The sequence below is a fragment of the Medicago sativa genome, chromosome 3 (genome assembly GCF_051527215.1).
Source record: "Medicago sativa cultivar Bolivia chromosome 3, Bolivia_mono, whole genome shotgun sequence".
In the NCBI taxonomy this organism is placed as follows: domain Eukaryota; kingdom Viridiplantae; phylum Streptophyta; class Magnoliopsida; order Fabales; family Fabaceae; genus Medicago; species Medicago sativa.
Window position 1 is genome coordinate 61,337,953 of NC_140751.1, and position 23,268 is coordinate 61,361,220.

The window sequence follows — 23,268 nt, forward strand, 5'->3', positions numbered from 1 at the left end:
AACAACCATTAGGCAATGTTTAATAACATGACATGAAAACAGGAGAAACGAACGTATGAACAATTAAAAAAGTGAAAAATTTGCTGATGGAACAAATTTGGCTGTTAATTTCAAACTCTCAGATTCAACATTTAGTTTGAAAGCTGTTAAGATTCATAAAAGCAATAAAATAGAAGGCCCTACAGTGGAGAATGCACATCCATTGTTTAACATTGATTTAAACGAGGTGGAAAATAATGTGACATGCACACTTCTTCCAAATTCATAGCCAGGCAAACAGACGCAATACCTTGGAAATGTATAAAAGCATCCTACAACTACATCCAAATTCAAAACCTAAGATGCCAATCCAACATCTATATCCAACTAAACTTGGGGCTTGGTTTCTTCATCATCTTCCTCTATTTTTGGAGCCAGATAGAACCTAACATAACCCATCTCAGCAATTTTGTACTCAACAACAACTGGTAGTTCATTTGACAGACTGATGGTAACTGTGCTGGACAAAGGAGTTGCCTTGGTAAAAGAATTCATGTATCTTAATGCAAATTGCAAGGACACAGGCTCTTTCATCTCTATGACAGTAGCATCATCAGGCTGCAACATCAACCAGCAAAAACAACCATGTAAAAATGTCAATTAAAATCAAATTCAACAATCAAACACAAATAAAACACATTTAGCATTTTAGCTACAAGCCTGTAACGCTTATAAAAAGTCCCTATGGTTGTAAAATGTGATCAAAAATGAATCAATATCTCACCTTGTCCACAGTAGTGTTCTGCCTGCAAACTATGTTTGCAGCTCCAATGTCACCCTTGGTTGAAAACTTCACACCCTCCTTAGTAACCGAGATGACAACTGCAACACAACAGCAAATTACAAATATTAATCAACACTACACTCAAAAGAACAGTCAAGCATTAGAAGAAAATCCTATAACAGATGAACAAAAGTGATTACCAGTGTCACCAATGCTACTAAGATCTTTACAAATCCTAGCAAACTCAGCAGATGGCATCCTAACAATGGCATCATATTCAGCCTCCGGAATTCCAAGGTGCTCACTATCAATGTCCATCAGCTTCATCTCAAAATCAGAAATCTTGTCTTGGGCTTCATCACATAGCCACACAAAAACAAGTCAGGATCTTACACTATAATAACATATGAACCACAATGGCTACCCAATAAGTCACAAGTGATACCACCATAAATATGATACCGTAACATGAACAGAGCAGACATAAATCTTACAGAATTAAACATTGAAACCCTTAAATTTATCAAATACATCAGTTAAGCATACAACAAATAACTTGAACTACAAAGGCTAACTCTTAATTCATAAGTAACACCACAAGTATGATACCCAAACAAGAACAGAGGATACCCAAATCATACAGAATTTAACACTAAAACCCTGAAATTTATCAAATAGACCAGTTAAGCACGCAACCGATAACATGTAACCCTGAAATTGGCCAAAAGCTAGCTCACAAGTCATAAGTGACACCATAACAAAATAGATACCAAAACATGAACAGAGCACACACAAATCCTGCAGTATTGAACACTAAAACCCTGAAATTGATCAAATGTATCAGTTAAGCATGCACCAGATAACATATGGAACTACAACAACAACAACAACCAAGTCTTATCCCACTAAGTGGGATCAGTTACATGGATCAAATTACGCCATAATGTTATATCAAACAATATGAACTACAGTGGCTAACTAATAAGTCATAAGTGATGCAACATCAAACACCAAACTCTAGACCAGTTAAGCATGCAACAAAAATGAAAACATTGGTAAAAAGAACATATGTTCTTTAATCCACATGCAAGATTATAAAATCTCAAAACAGGGCACATACAAATATTACAGAATTAAACAATAAACCCTAAAATTCAAATCATAGATCAGTTAAGCATGCAACAAAACCCATTCTTTAGCAAAAAAGTTCCCTACTCAGCTTCTAAAATCTGAAAGAACAGTTACAAAAACAGTTTTGGAAATGAGAAAAAAGAATAACTACTCCAATATAAAGAAAATAGATATCAGACATGAAATTTCAACACTAAACCCATTAAAAGAGTAAAAGACCCTTGTAGGTTTCAAACTAATTCAAAGAGAAACCAACGATTCAATCAATTAACACAATCCCACAAAGAATTGACATTGAACACCAAAGCCCTAAACCCAAAATAGCACGAAATTAGCATTCAATCAATTAACACTAAACCCTAACATTTCAAATTAAAATCTGACAGAAACCAAAACATTCAATCAATTAACACAACCCCAAACCAAACCCTAACCCCAATTAACACCAAAATAATCATACAACAATGAACCCAAAACCCTAATTAACCCAATTAAAAACCCTAAGTAACACTAAAACTAAAGAATTGGTAAAGAAAACGAAACTTACTAGGGCTTTCGAACATGAAGGTAACAGTATCACTCCCATCGTCAGCCTTAATAGTAATGATATCATCATTACCAGCACACTTCAACATCTTCGCCATATTGTTCAGATTCATACCCATAGAAAGATTCCGGTCACAGCGATAATGCTCAAACCCTTCAGAACGAAGCAGAAGCGCAACAAGAGCAACATGGCTAGAATCCATGGCTTGAAGGGAGAAACCAGTAGAGGAACAATCGAAATTGGCATCGTTGACGAGTTCCTTGATCGATTCCAAAACCTTCTTGAGAAGGGATCCTTGAACTAGACGGAGTTCTAACATGGTGAACGAGATCTGGGAATTAGGGTTTTTGGGAAATTAGGGTTTCGACGGTTTTGAGATTTGGGGGGGAAATGAAAGAGGGAAGAGAGTGAAGAGGGAGAGGGTTTATATAGTAGAAGATTCTAGAAACCTAAGGCGGGATTCGTGAAATGATTTATTTCCCGCCTTTGTGTTTTGCGGAATTTATGGAGGGAAAATTGTTGATTTTTTTCCTTTTCTGTTTTATTATTACTACTTTTATACGGTTTGATTTTGCCAAATAACCAAATCACTTTGAGCGGAAGAGTGTTAAGGAAGGAAAAGAGAAGAGTGTGGGAGAAGTTTTTTTCTTGAAATAAATATAAGTAAATTTTGCATATAAATGAGTAGATAATTTGTGTGTCAAAAAATAAAATGTGTATCTATTCAAAATCTTATTTTTGTTTAAGTTGTCGCTCAATTGATAAAAATATCGAAATTTTTGACCGAACATCATGACATGGGGTTCAAATTTCGGTTCTTTCACATGTTTGTATGAGTTTCAGTGATTATTTGTTATTTCGTCTATCTAAAAAAACCTATTTTTAGAGACTAGTTTAGAGAGTGGAAATGTTTTATAATTTTGTTTTCGTAATATATGCGAGATGAATAGTACTTTTATAGCTCTAATTCTAAAGAAGACAGGTCCTCGATCCCCAATATTTGTTGAATGGGTTAATATGTCTTTATCCCCTGTAATTTGGGCGAGTTCCGGTTTTCCCCCCTGTAAAAAATTTTGTTAAGATTCCGACCCTGAAATTTGAAGATTCCGTCGAAATCACCCCTGGTCGAATCTGGCACACGCCAGGTGCTGACGTGGCGCACCACGTCACCTTTTTATGATGACGTGGCCCGCTGACTGTATAATTATTTTATTTTTTTATATGGTACACGTGGCATTTTTTATTTTTTTAATAAAAAAATATTTTTTTAATTAAAAATATTTTTAAATTTTTTTTAAAAGAATAAAAAAACAAAAAAAATCTTAACAAATAAAAAAAATGAAAAATTAAAAAAATACCGAAAAAATTTAAAAAATTTGGTAAAATTAATAAAAATGAAAACAAAAATCTGCAAAATTTTAAAAATAAAAAATAAAATCTGGAAAAATTAAAAAAATGAAAACATTCAGGAAAAAATTAATAAATTTCGAAAAATTCATATTTCCAGATTTTTTTTCAATACCGGAAAAATGAAAAAAATTCATATTTTTTTTCGGAAAGTACTTGTCATTCAACCGTATAACATGATTTATATACCGGTGTCAATCAATATACATTGTATCATGTTATTCGGACATGGTTTTTATAAATATGATTAATCTTCAAATTTTTGAAAATGACCAATCTTGAAATTTTTGAAAAAAGATTAATCATATTTACAAAAACTAAATTTTCGAAAAAAATATGGTATTTGAGTCAAACATAATTCATATTTTTTTCGAAAAACATACAAACTGCTCAAAACATTTTGTATGTTAGTGTCTACTAGTTTCAATGGTATTTGAGTCAAACATAATTTATATTTGTTCTACTATTTGAACTTCTACTATTTAAATATTTTTTTCGAAAATTCATATTTTTTTTATCTTTTTTTTTTCAAAAATTTAGTTTTTGTAAATATGATTAATCTTTTTTCAAAAATTTCAAGATTGATCATTTTCAAAAATTTGAAGATTAATCATATTTATAAAAACCATGTCCGAATAACAGGATACAATGTATATTGATTGACACCGGTATATAAATCATGTTATACGGTTGAATGACAAGTACTTTCCGAAAAGTTCATTTTTTTTCATTTTTCCGGTATTGAAAAAAATCTGAAAATATGAATTTTTCGAAATTTATTAATTTTTTCCAGAATGTTTTCATTTTTAAAATTTTTCTAGATTTTATTTTTTATTTTTAAAATTTTCCAGATTTTTGTTTTCATTTTTATTAATTTTTCCAAATTTTTTTAAATTTTTTCGGTATTTTTTTATTTTTTCAGAATTTTTTTCATTTTTTTTATTTGTTAAGAAATTTTTTTTTTATTCTTTTTAAAAAAATTAAAAAAAATCAAAAATGCCACATGTACCATATAAAAAAATAAAAAATAAAAATAATTATACAGTCGGCGTGCCACGTCAGCACCTGGCGTGTGCCAGATTCGACCAGGGGTGATTTCGACGGAATCTTCAAATTTCAGGGTCGGAATCTTAACAAAAAATTTTACAGGGGGGAAAACCGGAACTCGCCCAAATTACAGGGGAGTAAAGACATATTAACCCTTGTTGAATTTCAGACCTACATCTTTAGTTGATCATGTTTTAAAGATTCTTTCAAAATGATTGGCAAATAAATAGATTGAAAAATATTATGGTAGTGCGATTGATGAATTTTTTATGGGTTGAGGGTCAAGACAAGGGATCATGTGTCCCCTTTTCTGTTTATCATTGCAGTGAAAGGTTTTAACTCTGTGTTTTTTTAGGCGATCAAACTATAAAAGTTTTGCAACTAATCATTTCACAAAGAGTTGAAATATTTCACTCCAATGAACAACAAAGATGCAGTGATGAATCTTTCAGAGCTACTAATCTTTAATTTGTTGGTGATACTTTGATCATAAGAAAAAAAGTTGGTGCAATATTTGCACCGTAAAAGTTATTTTGTTACTTTTCGAGGTGCTATCTCGTTTGAAGGTAAGCTTACACAAAAGTATTATTGTCGGTGCTAATGTTGACTTAGTTTAGTCAAATAGGGTCACTGTTATGTTGAATTACAAAGTGGGAGTGTTACTTTTAAATGTTTGGGATTACCAATCGATGATAGCCCTCAAAATTCATCGTTGTGAAATCTGTTGGTTGATCGAATCAGATAAAGATTGTCATCTTGGAAGTGTCAATACCTTTCAAAATTGGTCATTTAAATTTTTTGAAGTATGTCTTAACCTTTTTGTTGTTATACTTCCTATCCTTTTTCAGAGCTCATTCAAGTACCATTATTAAAATTTAGTCTCTTTTTACAATTTTTGTGGGGTGGGAGTGAAGAAGCTTGCAGAATTCATTGGTTTCACTAAAACATAGTGTGTTTACCTAAAGAGAATGGTGACTTATGTCTAGGGATATATTTTTTTTTTTTTTAAATTTAGATCGTTTAGGGAAGTGGTGTTAGAGGTTAAGGAATGAGAATGATGAGTTTTGGTGTAAAGTTTTCACTCGTAAATATGGACTTCTAAACAGAGAAGTGGTTGGGGGGGGGGGGGGGGGGTAGCATAGATTCGATTTGGTGGAAGGATTTTTATAGTATTTGCGATAGGTAACGAGATGAGTGAAGAGATCTGGTTTTTGGATAATGTTTATAAGAAAATAGGAAACTGTAGTAAGACGTTGTCTTGGCATGAGCCGTGGCTGGGTGGGGGTGGTAAATGAGCATTTTAGTGGGTTGTTTAGAATAGTGACGGAGAAAAATGTTTCTATGTATGAATGATACGATGCTAGGTATGGGGTTTATGGAGGTTGTTGGAGTTGGAGAAGAAATTTGCTTGTTTGGGAGGTTGAGTTGATGGTGAGTGTGAGGTTTTATTATCTAGTATTTCTTTGCAGTATAACGTGGAGAATACTTGGTATCAGGATCTTAATTCCAGCGATATGTATTTAGTTAAAAAAAAAGCTTATGATTTTATATCTAATTTTGAAAATACAACCTATTTCCTTTTTTATGAGGTCACTTGGAACAATTTGGTTCCTTTGAAGATTTTGTTGTTTGATTGGAGATTTGTTCACAACTGTCTCACCACAAAAGCTATTTTATTACGAAGAGGGTTGCAGAATTCAGCATTGCCTTTTTGTAGAGTTGATGTAATATGAACGAAACAACCAACCAACCATTTGTTATTTAATTGCCCAATTTTTGGATAATTACGGGTGAGTGTTCTATTTTGACTCAATATTAGTTGTGTAGTGACAAATAACTCTTTCGGTCATGTGGTTCGGTTCATCGGTTTGGTTTATATAGAAAGAAAGTAAAAAAAAAATGTTTTGATGTAGCTTTTTTGGCATGCACTAGGTCAATTCGGAAGCATCACAATTATGTGGTGTTGGGTGACCACGTTTGCTTAACTTGTACACATTTGATTATGATAAAAGTTTTGGTTTGAATGAAGTACTCAATCACTCATATGTTTACGAGTAACTATTTTTTATTTGATTATCAGGTTTTCTTCTTAAATTGACGGTACCATTGTTTCGATGTTCTTCTTGTAACTGATGACTCTATAACCCTACAAGATTAAGACTCGTTGTGCTTTGATTTTTTCGTTTTTAATATAATATCTTTGGGTCTTACTAACAAGTGTCTAAGAGCATTGTTTAAGGAATCCATAAAAATAAATTATGTCTTAAAAATACAAGTCAAACACATGTTAAAGTTATAACCGTATAATTTTCAATACAAAAGTTGCTACTTTTAGATGCTTAAACAATACCCTTAGGACACTTGTTAGCATTTTCCAATATCTTTTAGTCGTTTGAATTTTTTTTTATCATACTATAACAATAGAAGATCCAATTTTCTTTAAATTCTTTTTATTATAATTACCAAACACCTTTTTATGTAAAAAAAAAGCAATTTTTTGTAATAAAAACAACAAATTTAGCAAATAACTTTAATTAGAAAAAGTTGGACTAAACAACCAAACTATACTACATCCATTTTGATAGACTTTACTTCATTTACTCCTTTAATTTTATTTTTTTGTAGTGATTTACTCCTTTAATTTTTTTTAAGTAATCTAGTGATTATAGCTCATACATTTTAAATGTGGAGAAGTGGAGTGTCTGGAGTTTGAACCCCTGGCCCCTGCATATAATATGCAATATCTCTGCCAACTGAATTAAGTTCACGGGGATTCACTCCTTTGATTTAGGGCCCGTTTGTTTGGGTTTTTTTTTTCTATTTTTTTAATCATTTTTTTAACTAAAAAATCATTTTATTTTTTATTTTTGCAGTGTTTGTTTCAGATTTTTAAAAAATCCATTTTGTTAAAAAAAAAAAAATCATTTTTAGCCTCAAAATGAAAAGCTATTTCAAGTAGCTTTTCAAAAATCTATTTTTTTCTTCTAAATACAAGGAACTCAAGTGTAAGAGCTTCAAATCTTTAAAAAAATGATTTAAAGCTTCAAATCTTAAAAAAATGGTTTTTATGTTAGTAAATAAACAAAAATGGCTTTAGATTTTTTAAAAAAATCTTTAAATTCTTTTAAATCAAAATCTATTTTTTTAAAGCTGAAACAAACGCACCCTTAATGATATAAGATGCTTTTTTGCTTAATACTAAAAATACAAATAATAAATAGATTAACCTTTTACCCATTTTCTCCTCTCTTATCATTTGTACTCAAACCTAAAATAGACATATACCAACTTACCAACTAAGGTTGAAAACATTACTCCCTCCGGTCACTATTATAAACAAAACTCCACTTTTTAGATACACTAGTTTAGAGACTCAGCGTTGCCCGGGTTAAATATTAAATAAGTTTTATAAGTTTGTGTGCACGAATACACATGTAAGTATATTAGATTGAATTTATTTAAATTTACAATTATAATAATATCTTAAAAATAAATATAAATGATGAGATAAATGACCACTGCAAGAATAAAAAGTGTAACAAAAACAATAATGAATTAGTCCAAGTGGTAAGAGTTTTAGGTCCCTTTAAACATGTGGTCATGAGTTTGTTTCGTGACCCATGCGTATGAGAGAAAAAAATCGATTGAAAGGGAAGAAGGTAGTTGAATATATATATATATATATATATATATATATATATATATATATATCAAAGTATATGTATGAGAAATAATAAAATTGGTGTTTGGCAAACTTGAAGAAAGAAAAATGTTAGATGAAAAGAAGGTTTGAGGTTTCTGCTTGTGCTCAAAATATGTAAATATGTGATTAGCGAAAATTTATTTATTTATAGTTAACATTTGCATTATAATATACTGCTAAAAGATAACATAATAACTAATCGAACCCTTTTTTATCAAAAATAAAAACGAATCGAACCCTTTTTTTCCTCAAACATAAAAACTAATTGAATGATACAGTGCTAAAAGATTAGTAATAACTAATTGAAGCTTCTTTTTCTAAAAACAAATAAACAAATTGGAGTCTTTTAATCATAAAATAAGATCATATATGTAAACTTTGTTGAAAGTGTTATGTGTAGTTTGTTGAGATATTTCAGCTACATAAAATATTAGAAATTCAAGAAAAATTTAAAAAAAATATTGAGTGGATAAGATCAAAATGTTGTTGAGATGTTTATGTTAAATAAAATATTGATTTTTAAAAATAGAAAAAATAATAAAAATATTGAGAATGAATGTGGAAGTGTCAAGTGACATAACAAAATCTTACTTTATATATATATATATATACTATTGATATACTATTGATACTATTGATTGATTGATACTATTGATTGGCAAACCTGAAGAAGGAAAAATGTTAGATAAAAAAAGGTTTGGGGTTTCCGCTTTTGCTCAAAATATGTGAATACATGATTAACCAAAATTCCTTTATTTATAGTTAACATTTGCATTAGAATATGTTGCTAAAAGATAACATTATAACTAATCGAAACCTTTTATCCTCAAAAAGAAAAACTAATTGAATGATACAGTGCTAAAAGATTACGTAGTAACTAATTGAAGGTTTTTTTCCCTAAAAAAACAAAAAAACAAACAAATTGGAGTCTTTTAATCATAAAATAAGACCATACATGTAAACTTTGTTGAAAGTATTATACGTAGTTTGTTGAGATATTTCTGTTACATAAAATATTAGAAATTCAATAAAAATTTATTGAGTGGATAAGATCAAAAGTTTGTTGAAATATTTATGCCAAATAAAATATTAGTTTTAAAAAATAATAAAAATATTGAGAATGAATGTGGAAGTGACACATGGCAAAAAATACCTTACTTTATATATATACTATTGATTGAATAATTAATGTATCTAGTCTTTATTATAAACTGAATACATTAATTATTCAATGTATTTAAAAAGTGAATATTTGTTTATAATAGTAACCGGAAGGAGTACCAAATAAAATGGGAGAAAAATAGACATTTGGCTAAGTTGTTAAAGTTAGTAGAGTGAGAGAACATAAGTGAATTAAATTACTACTACATCATCATCGTCATCATCACATATATATTGACTGTAATAAAGCGGTGTAGTAACTTATTGAAGCAACAACAAGATCTAACTTTAATTTAACCGAAAGCAATCGTTTTCATTTGATGCTATTGCTTCTACTTTCACAAATCTTCTTCACCATTAACAACAACAATGTCAATCTCAGATCCCAACCATATTACCTTCGCTCAATCCTTCCTCTGTAGCGCTTTCGCCGCTTGTTTCGCTGAGGTTCTTCAATTTCTCTACATTTTTATGTTATAAATCTTCATTTCCATTGATTCTACGATTGATCATTCATTCTTTTTGTTTATGAATGTAGTTTTGTACTATTCCGTTGGATACGGCGAAGGTGAGACTTCAACTACAAAAGAAAGGTTGTGTTGCTGATGATGATGGTGGAACGGGTTTGCCTAAATATAAAGGTTTACTTGGAACTGTTAAAACTATTGCTAGAGAAGAAGGGGTTTCTTCTTTATGGAAAGGCATTGTTCCTGGTTTACACCGTCAGTGTTTGTATGGTGGTTTAAGAATTGCCTTATATGATCCTGTTAGTAATTAATACTTCCCTTTTATAATACTATCATGTTATTGATTTGGAACCTGTTTATTATATAAGCGCCTTATTTTGCAGCTTGTAGTACAAGCGCGTATCTTATAAGCACGTATGAGTATATTAAAGACAATCTGTTTTTGTATAATTTATAAGGTGTTTTCATAAGCTATTCTCAAGAGCTTATGTAAATAAGCTAAAAACTACTTATGAACGCTGTTTTCATAAGCTATCATGGGGAACTTATGAAAATAAACTAAAAACAATTTATGAAAAATGTCATAAGATGTTTTCATAAGTTCTTCCAAACAGTGTCACAAGTGCTTATGGCAGTAGATAAGCTAAAATATGATTATGAGCTGCTTTTTTCGACAGGTGAAAACTTTTCTTGTTGGTGCTGCATTTGTTGGAGAAGTTCCTTTGTATCATATGATACTTGCTGCTCTTCTAACTGGTCAGTAGTATTACTACTTAACCCATTTTTTATTGCTTCTCATTGCTTAAATGTTATGGTAGAAACATAAAGGGGAGATTTTTATATGGCTTGATGTAATTGTAAGCTCCAATGATCTTGGATTCTCTGCTGGGAGAAATACCTGCAAAAGTCATTTCAATGCTTAAGTTAGTAAGGGTATAAAAATGGGGTGGGTGACTCCATTTATATTCTCACCAGAACACAAGATAATAATATTCATTACTTTTAACGCCCCCAATTTTCATGGAAAATGAAAAATTAGAATTTTAGCTTTGTGTGTTTCTTTCTTTTTTTTTTCCTTGAAAGAATGTTTCTATTAGTTTATTAAGTAGCTTTTTCACCTTGATAATGTAACACTAGAATTTATCATGAATGTGAAATAATAATTGCTTGATGTAGGTTTAAATCATTTGATTTAAATTTAGGTGATGTAGATAGTTACAAAATAGGTTGTAGATTGGAAAGAAAGGAAATGGGAAGTGTTGAGGAAATTCATAAGAGAATTAGTTAGGTTTCTATTTTTGGAAAAAAAGACTTAAATGCTCATAAGTTGCATTTCCTTTCTAAATAAGGAGAATGATTGCTTGTTTAATTCATAGTGTGAAGAATTCTAGCTTCAAACAGAGTTGAGGTGGTTAGCACTTACCAGTCCCCATTTTATAGCATAGGTTATATGTTAGTCATTGATTCATTTTTTTGAACTTGTGGTAGGTGCTTTGGCAATCACTATCGCTAATCCGACAGATCTAGTCAAAGTTAGGCTTCAATCTGAAGGCCAGTTGCCATCTGGGGTACCCAAGCGCTATTCTGGTGCCATGGATGCATATTCTACCATATTGAGACAAGTCAGACTTTCTTCTGATGTGTTTTTTTGATTCCTTTATATGTATATTTTTTTTTTGAAGAAATTCCTTTATATGTATATTATGTCTCATTCTGTATATATCTGTTGAACTAGGAAGGGTTAGGGGCCTTGTGGACTGGACTTGGGCCTAATATAGCACGAAATGCAATTATAAATGCTGCTGAACTAGCTAGTTATGATCGAGTGAAACAGGTAATCACATTATAAGGGATTCTAAATTGGAATTTGCTAAAATCCAATGTTGCATTACATGAAATGCTACTGCAATGCTGCTCTGATTTTTCATACTTATGCAGACGATTTTGAAAATTCCAGGATTCATGGACAATGCCTTTACTCACCTCCTAGCTGGCCTAGGAGCAGGTCTTTTTGCTGTCTTTATCGGTTCTCCTGTTGATGTGGTAGGTTCTACCCCAGCCCACTCCCTCCTATTTTCTTTAACTTCAGTCTACACTTGCGTTTTATATGAACATTTGATAGTAATGACAGACCTTCAATAATGAAATGAGACAGAAAAAGAAGGAAGGCACTAGAAGTGACATATCTTTGGTCTTTTGGACAAACTTTTGGTGTTCAATCTTGAAAATTTAATGCTAACAATGTTGGTGATGGTATTGCTGGAAAAATAAGATGAATCCAAACTGTTTAACTGTGTTCTCCCACAAACATGTATTTTGAAAATTTAGAACTATTGCAAGATTCATTATAGTACGAGGTACAGGAAAACGTTCAATTGGTCGATTTTTGGTGAACACTTATGAAGCAACACCATCTAAATTTTCAAAGCAAATTATGATTTATCCATGTTTATAATTTTCCAGGTAAAATCCAGGATGATGGGGGACTCAAGCTACAAAAACACATTTGACTGTTTTCTTAAGACTTTGTTCAATGAGGTAAGTGAACTTCTTCCTTGTTTGATTTTGTCATTGTTGTATTTGAACTTTAAATATGAATCCTATGAGAGTTGAAAGATTTATGACAATAATTAGCATCTTTTTTGTTATTATGTTAGTTTTATTTTAACCCTTTATATTGGATGTTCTGATTATTCTTTGAATGTCTCCGATGAATATCTCATTTTATGAGAGGACATTGGGGACGGGACTTATAGTTAAACAATGAATAACTTTTAATACTTGCTGCAACCTTTATTGCTCTGTTCTCAAGTGATCTGAAAGTATTTTTAATAACAGCTCCTGCTATCTGGTTTGTTTGATAAAAAAGTCTGCATAAAGTTTATCATTGTTTTGGACAACTTGAATTGATGTGAGAAATGTATTGCAGGGATTTTTGGCCTTTTACAAAGGCTTCCTTCCAAATTTTGGCCGAGTAGGAGTCTGGAACGTGATTATGTTTCTTACCCTTGAACAAGTAAGATACTCATAAAATTCGCAATTCCGGTAAAATCACTTTATAAACTGCATTGCATCTTGCTATCCATTTCTAATGTCTTAATTAAAGGTTTGACCCACTTGCATATGCTCTCATCACACAGCTTTGAAAGAGTACGGCAGATCTGTCTTGGTCTAATCTAGATTTAAAATGAATTTTCTTACAAACATAGCCGCTGATGCATGCATAATTTCTGAAAATTTGTTCCATATGCTTCAGCTTCTAACTTATCACATACTCAAGAGAAACTAGTGACCTTTATTTTCGCCTTTGATCACGGCTAATTTTGTAGATGTGTATTCCGAAAGTTGTCATAGCCAAGTAGAATGGTCCTGTTCTAGACTGGCATTCAGTTAAAACATGTAAATTTTCCGATAAAACCATCTCTTTTTTAGTACTTTTATAATAAGTAAAGCAGCTATGTTTGGTCTTGTAAGCTATAATAAGTAAAGCAGCTATGTTTGGTCTTGTAAGCTACAGAAGTTTACTTTTGCCTTTTGACATTGTTAACTGTTTTGTGGGCAAACTTCACTTTACATGAAACTATATTTGACTATATGATTCTGCTTTTCAATATTTCAAGTGCTCATATTTGATCCCTGTCACAGGCCAAGAGAATTTTTAGAGGATAAATATTGTTACTTTTCACGATGATTAGATTCAACAAGCAGAAACACAGTTTCTTTCTCGGACGAGCGCTAGCTACCCGACGCTCTTGGATTTGCTGCGGCAGAAATATTTTATTTCGTACTTCTGCCATGCGGATTGAAGTCGCGCCTCATAGTCATATGTTCTTCGTAGTCGAATAAAACGTCGGATTGCATTTATATTTGTTTCCTACGTGCATGTGGGTAGTGGATGTGCCATTCATATATTCTTTAGGCAATGAATATGATGTCAAATTACATTTGTTCCCTTTATAGGTGTACACTGTATTGTATTATGACATGTCATTTTTTCTGGGAAATACATTACTTTTTCCCAACTCAGTGAACAGACCAATGAAATGTAGCATGTATAAAGACCAATTTAGAGTTTATATAATTTATTTCTCTATTCAATCAAATACTGTTATTGGGTATACTACATTGCCTATCATAATAATGAAATCAGATTGTACTGGTTCTATGAGAGACCCAAAGACCAAAGTAGCTTTTTGTATTCAGGGAATCAAATAATTTTCCTTCCTCTCGTTCACAAGCCAATGATACATATAAAAAAGCATTTGCTTGCCATCATTTTTTTTTTTTTGAGAACCAACTATACCATTATCACTAATTAAGGTCAAATTGAAATTAATGTCATGAGTTCATGTTCAAACTGAATTCATCCGAAAAACAATAATCTAGCCAAAGGATTTTTCATATTACATCAGTAGCCTGTTAAGTCTGCTAGACAAAGATTTCGATCACTCTCATATCCCTTAAAACATTTAAGTTCTGGCTATCAAATATACCCTGGATTTTATAACAGATCCATTCCCAAGCTTAAATCCAGGACTAACTGGAAACCCTACAACCTGACCAGCTGGCACCCGCCCACCGGAAAATTTCACCACACTATCCATATACTGTGGATGGAACTCAGCTCCACGACTTGCCTCAAATTGACTTGGTGGAGGGTTCAATGAGAATGCAAGTAAATGAAGCAACCATACAGTTTTGGCCAACCCTAAAAATTCATTGTAAAACTCACTCCTGGGGTGGTTTCCTGCTTGGACTTGACCGTGCTGCTCTAAGTTACCAAACAATGACTCTTCCATCTTTGGATGAACAATGGCAAGGTACTTCTTGAAACAGAATTTTCCAAAGTGACATGTTGGTAAAATCCCAAGAAGCTCAGCAGGATCCATGGACTTCATATCCTTGTATTGAGTGAAGCAATCACGGCGAAACTGATCAGGATTGAGGAGGGATGAGAGGCTACCATCCATATAGAAAGTTTCATGATCGAACCCTTGAAAGATTTTCCTCGATATATAGGAATCAAGTGCATACTTAGCATGGTGAGATGAGACAATGGATGAAGTTGAAACATTATGATATTTGTCAGTAGAAGCTGTAGCTGCTTCAATTGAACGAACAGCAGCTGTTATGTCCCAATGTGCATTGTGCATTAGAGATAAAAGCATAGATGTGAAGGACTTTGATGCTTCTCTTACTTGCACCATAGTTGTTTCAAATAGTTCTGGTGTAGGAACTGATGCAATTGCTACAAAATACATTTCACAAAAAAATAAAACACTCAGATTTGATTTGAATATAAGATCCTCAATTCATTTCATCTTCAAGAAACTATTAACTTTGGATTAAGCTTGAATCAGCTTCTGAAACCCCTTTTAAGTTATATTCCAAAAGCTAAAATCACTCTGAAAAAGACACTTCACTGCTTCAAAGCAACAAATCAAACTAAAAATCCAAACAAAAAGAAACTTTGTGAAATTGAACTTTTTCTGAATAATGTAGTCATCCAAATTCCAAATAAGTAACTTTTGGATTACCTTCAAGTAGAATCTGAAACCCTTTAGAATTATATTCCAAAAGCAAAATCAAATAAGCACATGCATAGAATCACTTAGAAAAATAACACTACTCTAATTCATAGCAACAAATCAAACTAAAAGTCTAAAACAAAAAGAAACTTTGTGAAATTTAACTTTATCTGAATTATTATAATCTAATATCTAATCATCCAAATTCTAAACATGAAACACAACATTTTCATAAAAACAACAACATTAAAAAACAAAAACAAAGGATCATTGATAATGTACCTTGAATTCCTAGTTTTCTCTTAGATTGAGACCTCCCGGGTTTCTTTTCACCACTACCATTATTAGAAAGAGCAACAACACCTTCAAGCTTCTCTTTCAAATCCTTCACTTCTAAATCCTTAACCTTCACTTCATTCTTCAACTCCTCCACCACCGCTTCATACGGCGCCACCACCTCCCTCACCGACGCCACACCAAAACCTCTTCTCCGACCACCTTTCCTACCACCACCATTCCTCCGAAACCGCTCCCTCAACACAGCCAACTTCCTCAGCTCCGTAACCACCGCCACATCAGCAACCCTCATCTTCTCTGCATCCCAAGGTGAATGTGCTTCTTGTAACTTCACATACGCTCTCTTCATAGACGACACCGTTTCGAAGATTTCTTCCATTAATGCTTCCATTTGCTTCACCTTCAAAATCTTCATACCCATCATTTTGTCTTCGTTAAATTCGTCATTTTCCTCCAAAGGGTCACCGTTTTCATCGTCATCTTCGTCGTCATCATCAACATCATCACTGTGATAATGTTCTTGTTCTTCGTCTCTGTTTTCTTCTGATTCGTAGGGTGAATCATCTTCTATTATCTTCCTCACTGGAACAAGTGGATTGAGGAGACATGAAGCGGTGACCCTTTGGATCAGATCGGAGAAATTTGAAACCTTTCTCGTCATTGGTTGAGTTTGACAGTGAGATACTGACTGAGTCAAAGACAGAGAGAAAGAATGAAGTTTCAGAAGAAGAAGAAGAAACTGAGTGGGACCAAACCAGTGACTCGTTCAGTATAACTCAATAATGTGTGTGTAGAATAAAAAATTAAAGATTGCATAACGAACACGTGCTGGGTGTGGCTGTGTGAGTGTGACTCGCTGGTTTAGTGTCAGAATCACCACGAGGTGGGTGCGCAGGATAAGAAAGTCGCTAGCAAGATAAAACAAGTCATTAATAAGATGTGAGAGAGAAGAATTGGTCGTAATTAAGGAAAATATGAAGTAAAAGAGAAAATCTTGGAGCAGGACCAAGAATTTTGGTTTGGTCACACACACAAGAATTTGCCTTCTCTCTCTTCTCTTCTCCATTTTCTCTCTCTCTCTTCTCTCTCTTATCTCTTTGTGTGTGACCAAACTAAAATTCTTGGTCCTAACCCACACAAGTGTTTTTCGAAGTAAACCGGTGGTCAAGGACTTGCCGGACCAACTTTGTGACAGTGGGGGATTCTAAGGGACTGTTTGGTAACACCAAAATATTAGCTTTTAGCTTTTAGCTTTTAGCTTATAAGCTCGTTTGACAAAAAAAGCCCTGTTTGGTAACACTTTTTCACTACGAGCTTATAGCTTATTTCACGAGCTTATAAGCTATTTTTCAGAAGCTATTCCAAGTAGCGTTTGAGCTTATAGCTTATAGCTTATTGTTTTTTCTTCCACTTTTACCCATACTATTTTTTCTAAAATCCTTTTTTACCCTTTATAATTTATTATAAAATTAAATAATGATGTATCAAATAAATGGAGAATACTAACGATGCAAACTCCATTCTCCATTCTACAGAACAGAACTATCAAAAAAAAAATATGAGCTATTCACCTTCACAACCCTCAAACGCCGTTCATCTTTCTCTGTGATTCCTGCGCGTACTCGTCCGCCGTTCCACTGATTCGTTTCCACACCCAGGTTTTCATTTCTCTTGAACTGTTATATTTTTCTTTTTAATTATACTTCAATCGTTTGTTGGATTTTAGTAGTTTATGATTTTTTTTATGGAAATCGTTGTGAAAAAGGGTTGTTTGAATCATAGAAAAACTCCAATTTGTTGATGTTGCGTTGTGGCAGATTCATCCGCCATTGTTGAAGCTCAAGAAATTAGGGTTCTAGAAAGAGGGAAAATGTAGTGTGAGAGCGATTGGGCATGCAGAACAGATTTTCTCTGCTCTGATACCATTAAACGATTGATAAAATTTGTGAATGATAGAAAATGAGCTTACTTTCGGCGAACTTCTCTGTAGGAGCCTTATGACTTAGTCGCTGTAACAGGGGGTATGTTTTTATTTGCTGAGTTTCGATTGAGAGGACTCTTCTGAGTGCAACTGATTATTTCTTGGCTGACATATTGGCTGGCTTTTTTTGCTGCATTTTTCTGCTGAGTTTCGGCTATCACAAGGAAGTGGTTTTGGCGGCATTAGTTTCCTGTTTTTAGTTCTATTGTTGTTCTCTTGCTGGGGGTTCTGTTTTGGTATTTAGGTGGTGAGGCATGGATATGCTTTCTGTTGCTGTCCTCTTGATTTGTTATCAAATTGTTTGTTTTATTTGGGGTTTTAGGTGTCCCGTATATATGCGGCACCTTGTATTGTAGGTTTCACTCTCTTTACCGCGAGTTTTAATGCTTCTTGCATTTCCTCGTCGAGACTAATATTTGCTATTCAAAAAAATGAGTTTAACCAAACATGGTTATAACAGAATCAATAACTGTATACTAACTCTCTCTCTCTAAACTATAATTAAATATGACTAACTAATCAATAAGATAAATATAGTCTCTAATATGATTTGATTGTGTTTGGATTTTATTGGTGGATGTGGATTCTTAGGTATTCAAATGTTCTTCATTAGATTTATTTCGAATTTAAAACCGTTGTGTGTATTCAAATGATTGCAATTTGACACTTTTGATTAATGAAAATTTTTACATGGTTGATTTCATTTATGAGCTCTATATACTATTTTTTGGAGGGAAGCTCTATATACTATGTTAAATCTATCTCTGATATAAGGGAGCTGTCTTAGCCTTCTACTAACTGTCTTTTTCATACTTCCAGACGGTTCAAGTTTGGGATACCCTGCACCAGAATCAAAATGTACTTGCTTCCAATTTTGTTCCTTTGTGGATGAAGCCATTTTACTCAGGTATTCATGATAATATATTCACATTAACTCTAGGATCAGTTAAATTGAGTGCATGACTTGTTGTTGCAGTCGTGCTATTTTTTTAATTAGCGATCCTGAAGTTTATTAACACAGTTACCTTGAATGTGCATGCATATCTATGGAAAATTAGGAACTTAGGATCAAATAGAAGTGTAAGACATATAATTGTTCCATCCATGACTTATTATTGATTGTGATTGTCTTCACCATGTGTCCTTCTTTATTTCTAAAATTCAAAAGTGATAATCCTCATTATTGTATATTGTCAAATTTATAAGATGGCCTCAAGTAACGATAAAATGGAAGGACTCAGTTTTAAATGGTCAGATGATCCTGAGTATGAAAAGAAATTTTGTGAGCTTTGTATAAAGTTCATTAGAATAAATGGACGTGGATCATCATTTAAATGGAAGGAGATTCACCAAGATTTTGAAGAGGCCATCAACCGAAAAGTTCCCTCAAAAACTTTAAAGAATAAGTTTGATAAAATGAAGAAAGATTGGCGACTTTGGAAGTTTCTGAAGTATGGTGAAACTGGATTAGGATGGGATCCTGTTACAGGAAAGCTTAGTTGTTCAGATGAGTGGTGGGATAGAAAAATTAAGGTTAGTTTGTTTGATAAATAGTTTTAGTTAATTTACATTGAAAATAATTTATATAAGATCTGAAGGTTAATAATCAACTTATCTTTGTCTGTAGGAGAAACCTGATGCTAAAAAATATCGTAATAAGTCGGTAGATCCTTCGATTGAGGAATACTGGAGACAACTGTTTGATGACAATTATGCAACTGGGGAAGAGTTTGTTGCACCCTCTATGGATCCTGAATTGGTTCAACCTGTGGAACATGTTAATGTTGAGGGGGAGGATAAAGAAAGTGGTGGGGAAGACAATCATCATTATGAGATTGATGGAGAACATGTTTATGAAGAATACAGACGACATGCTTCTGAAGTGGAAAATCTATATCACGAAGAAAATGATTTTTTGCCTGATTTTATGAATGAGGTGGGTGGTACCCATGTGCCTACCCAAGGTCTTGGAGGTACACAAATACCTGGTGAATATACTGAAGGTGCACAAGTGACTGGTCAAGGTGGAGGCAGCAAAGCTATTAAGGGGAATCGTAAAAGAAAACGCTCAGGAGGGGCAGCAAAGCTAGGTGGTCAAATAGAAACTTTGATATCTCAATCGAATAAGGCATTGGAAATAATGCAATCTGGTGGTTTCACAAGTAAACAAGTTAATGGTAGTTCTACCATTGCTACAGCAATGACTGTTATAAATCGGATGGTTACGAAAGGTGTTTTGGAAAAGGGTAGTGAATTGTGGTGCTTTGCGACTTGTTTGATTGAGAATGAAACAAGGCGGGAGATTTTTCTAAACATGGGGGATGATGATGATTCTAGGAAATCTTGGATAACATATTTACATTCCCAAAAAAAATGAATATTGACATTAGTTAGCAGTGCTTAAGCCATTGATTTTGATTTGTCATTAACATATGCTTGAATGGCTTATGCCTCTGATTTTGATTTGTAATTAGTTTCAGCTATGTCATAAGTCATAACATTAGCTTGAATGGCTTATGCCTCTGATTTTGATTTGTAATTAGTTCCAGCTATGTCATAAGTCATAACATTAGCTTGAATGGCTTATGCCTCTTATTTTGATTTGTAATTAGTTCCAGATTTGTCATAAGTCATAACATTAGCTTGAATGGCTTATGCCTCTTATTTTGATTTGTAATTAGTTTCTGACTTGTGAATGTTAACATTAGTTTGAATGACTTGTGCCTCTGATTTTGATTTGTAATTAGTTTCTGACTTGTGAATGTTAACATTAGTTTGAATGGCTTATGCCTCTGATTTTGATTCGACATTAGTTTCTGGTTTGCCATATCTTGCCATGTGTACTTTAAATTTTTTTGGACTTATATTTCAACACCAATAAGGAATCCGAGAGTGTCATAACATTTTTTTCATAACCGTTTGACTAAATATGACTGTAAACTAGGCAGGCTTATGAAATTATTTATATGCCATAATTTCAATGATTGTTTTGATATGTGCTCAACGTCACACTGAAGGTGAAGTTCATACTTGAAACTTCTCATTTTGCAGATTAAAGTTGATGCTCATGTTATTATGGATAATGAAAGAGAAAATAAGAGAAGAAAGTATGCACTTTATTGGAATATAAGATCAAGTGCAATAAGTGCAATTGGTACATATTACTATAAATATATCTATAAAGAACCATGTATGACTTCACTTCAAAGGGGGCAAGATTGGATGAATGAGATATTGAATGGCCACCCTGTTCGATGTATGAATGCCTTTAGAATGGACCCAACTTTATTTAAACAGTTGTGTGAAGATTTGCAATCAAAATATGGACTGCAACCAAGTAAGAGAATGACAGCTGAAGAGAAGGTGGGCATATTTGTGTATACACTTGCTATGGGTGCTTCTAATAGGGATGTTAGAGAGCGCTTTCAACATTCTGGAGAGACTATTAGCAGAGCATTTCATGAAGTTTTAGAAGCAATTAGTGGTAGAAGTAGGGGCTACAGGGGTCTAGCACGTGATATCATAAGACCAAAGGATCCAACCTTTCAATTTATACCGCCGCATATTTCTAATGATGAGCGGTACATGCCTTATTTCAAGGTAAAATATATAGATATGTAAATATAATCTTATACATTTATCATGATGGTCACACCGTTGTCTAACTAACCTTTTTTAATAGGACTGTATTGGATGTATTGATGGTACCCATATAGCTGCATGTATTCCTGAGGCGGATCAAATGCGTTATAGAGGTAGAAAAGGAATCCCCACCTTCAATGTCATGGCATGTTGTGATTTTGATATGTGTTTCACATTTATATCAGTTGGATGGGAGGGATCAGCGCATGACACACGTGTTTTTCTTCATGCAATTAACACACCGGCGTTAAACTTTCCAAAGCCACCAGATGGTATTATTATTTATATATATTTCTACAAGTTTTTACCGAGGAAGTTTGTTTTATAATTTTGTTTTTTCTCTTAAACAGGTAGATATTATTTGGTTGACAAAGGATATCCTGATAAAGAAGGATATATGGTGCCTTATCCTAGGATAAGGTATCATCAGTCTCAGTTCGAACACGAACCCCCAACTAATGCTCAAGAAGCCTTTAACCGGGCACATTCATCTCTTAGAAGTTGTATAGAAAGATCATTTGGAGTGCTGAAGAAAAGATGGAAGATACTAAACAAAATGCCGCAATTTAGCGTTAAGACCCAAATTGATGTTATTATAGCTGCATTTGCGTTGCATAACTATATTCGAATCAACTCACAAGATGATGCAATGTTTACTATTCTTGAGCGACATCCAAATTACATACCTAATGATGAACTTCCGGATATTGTTGATGGTTATCAAGGTAGTGAAAGACAAGAGGGAAGATCAGGGAGATCGAACAAGACAAAGGAAATGCGTAACAATGTTGCTGCTTTATTATGGAATATTAGGCGATAGACTTATTTTGATTATTACTTTGTATAGAATGAATATTCCCGTTTGCTTATTTTTTGAGTGGTGTTGGAACCCTCAATGGTGTCTCAATAGATCCCCTATTCGGCGGTGACTATGTGCAGGTTGGTTGTTTAGTGGAGCCGTGGCTGTCAGGTATTGGTGGAGGTGCACATGGGTTTTTTAAGTCCTATGTAACAGGTTTTGGTGGCTTCTGTTTCAATGGGAGATGTGCGGCTTTTCCTTCTGCAGTTTGGTGTGTTCCTAGGTAGCAGCTGGTGTGTCATGGGGCGCTACATTGTTGGTTGGTAGCTGCTGTGTTGTATTTTGGAGGCTAGGCAGTGTTTTAGTGGCGTTGGTTGTGAGGCAGTGGTATTCATGTGTGTTTGGCATGTATATGAAGGCCTCACAATCGCTTTTGTAGTAGGGGGTTTGTTTTGGGGTCTAGGTGTCCCGTTTATTTGCGGCTGTGTAACTTTGTCCTTTTTTCCGCGAGCTTATAATGCTTCTTGCATTTACTCGACGAGAATAAATTTGCTATTAAAAAAAAAAAACTTTGTATTAACATAATTGTTGTTAAGCTTGCTAAAAAAACATGATTGTTGTTAAGCTTGTTAAATCAACATTTTGGATTAATTTTGGCTGCAGGCTCCATCTAGATTTTCTGTCGAGTTTGGTTCTCTATTATTGAGCTTGGTGTAGTTTGGAGTGTTTTAGGTGGCTTGACAATTCTGTTTTGTGGCTGGCAGCTTGTTTTTTCTGTGTTAGAGGTGTCTTATG

The 23,268-nt window shown here is 33.3% G+C and overlaps 4 protein-coding genes across 5 annotated transcripts; 2 read left to right on the forward strand and 2 right to left on the reverse strand.

Moving 5' to 3' along the window:
- Nucleotides 1-130: 130 nt before the first annotated feature.
- LOC146938865 (DNA sliding clamp PCNA) lies at nt 131-2,987 on the reverse strand. The gene is made up of 4 exons (XM_085752748.1): nt 2,442-2,987; nt 964-1,116; nt 764-861; nt 131-597 (listed from the first exon to the last, which is right to left on the reverse strand). The coding sequence occupies exons 1-4, from the start codon at nt 2,758-2,760 to the stop codon at nt 367-369; spliced, it is 801 nt and encodes a 266-aa protein (XP_085608874.1). The 5' UTR covers nt 2,761-2,987; the 3' UTR covers nt 131-366.
- Nucleotides 2,988-9,912: 6,925 nt separating this feature from the next.
- LOC146938866 (mitochondrial uncoupling protein 2-like) lies at nt 9,913-14,329 on the forward strand. Its single transcript, XM_085752791.1, has 9 exons — nt 9,913-10,206; nt 10,298-10,525; nt 10,904-10,982; nt 11,715-11,848; nt 11,962-12,060; nt 12,165-12,269; nt 12,690-12,764; nt 13,156-13,242; nt 13,872-14,329. Exons 1-9 carry the CDS (start codon nt 10,129-10,131, stop codon nt 13,893-13,895), a joined length of 909 nt encoding a protein of 302 aa, XP_085608917.1. The 5' UTR covers nt 9,913-10,128; the 3' UTR covers nt 13,896-14,329.
- Nucleotides 14,330-14,552: 223 nt separating this feature from the next.
- GIL1 (glucose-6-phosphate isomerase, putative (DUF641)) lies at nt 14,553-16,824 on the reverse strand. The gene is made up of 2 exons (XM_085752790.1): nt 16,037-16,824; nt 14,553-15,474 (listed from the first exon to the last, which is right to left on the reverse strand). Exons 1-2 carry the CDS (start codon nt 16,710-16,712, stop codon nt 14,696-14,698), a joined length of 1,455 nt encoding a protein of 484 aa, XP_085608916.1. The 5' UTR covers nt 16,713-16,824; the 3' UTR covers nt 14,553-14,695.
- A 793-nt stretch (nt 16,825-17,617) lies between these two features.
- Nucleotides 17,618-20,749, forward strand: LOC146938868 (uncharacterized). Of its 2 annotated transcripts, XM_085752749.1 has the most exons (4): nt 17,621-17,709; nt 18,852-18,939; nt 19,239-19,565; nt 19,660-20,749. In XM_085752749.1, exons 3-4 carry the CDS (start codon nt 19,239-19,241, stop codon nt 20,407-20,409), a joined length of 1,077 nt encoding a protein of 358 aa, XP_085608875.1. In that variant the 5' UTR covers nt 17,621-17,709; nt 18,852-18,939; the 3' UTR covers nt 20,410-20,749. The 2 variants fall into 2 exon arrangements, with proteins under 2 accessions (XP_085608877.1, XP_085608875.1); XM_085752751.1 differs by lacking the exon at nt 18,852-18,939 and having other exon boundaries at nt 17,618-17,709.
- The last annotated feature ends 2,519 nt before the right edge of the window (nt 20,750-23,268 follow it).

Coding starts and splice junctions, on each gene's coding strand:
- LOC146938865 (XM_085752748.1), bottom strand. CDS start 2,760: ATGTTAGAACTCCGTCTAGTTCAAGGATCCCTTCTCAAGAAGGTTTTG. Junction 862..963: donor TAGTAGCATTGGTGACACTG/GTAATCACTTTT, acceptor GTTGTGTTGCAG/TTGTCATCTCGGTTACTAAG. Junction 598..763: donor AGAACACTACTGTGGACAAG/GTGAGATATTGA, acceptor TTGATGTTGCAG/CCTGATGATGCTACTGTCAT.
- LOC146938866 (XM_085752791.1), top strand. CDS start 10,129: ATGTCAATCTCAGATCCCAACCATATTACCTTCGCTCAATCCTTCCTC. Junction 10,526..10,903: donor GAATTGCCTTATATGATCCT/GTTAGTAATTAA, acceptor TTTTTTCGACAG/GTGAAAACTTTTCTTGTTGG. Junction 12,061..12,164: donor GTTATGATCGAGTGAAACAG/GTAATCACATTA, acceptor ATACTTATGCAG/ACGATTTTGAAAATTCCAGG.
- GIL1 (XM_085752790.1), bottom strand. CDS start 16,712: ATGACGAGAAAGGTTTCAAATTTCTCCGATCTGATCCAAAGGGTCACC. Junction 15,475..16,036: donor GAGAAAACTAGGAATTCAAG/GTACATTATCAA, acceptor TGTATTTTGTAG/CAATTGCATCAGTTCCTACA.
- LOC146938868 (XM_085752751.1), top strand. CDS start 19,239: ATGGCCTCAAGTAACGATAAAATGGAAGGACTCAGTTTTAAATGGTCA. Junction 19,566..19,659: donor GGTGGGATAGAAAAATTAAG/GTTAGTTTGTTT, acceptor CTTTGTCTGTAG/GAGAAACCTGATGCTAAAAA.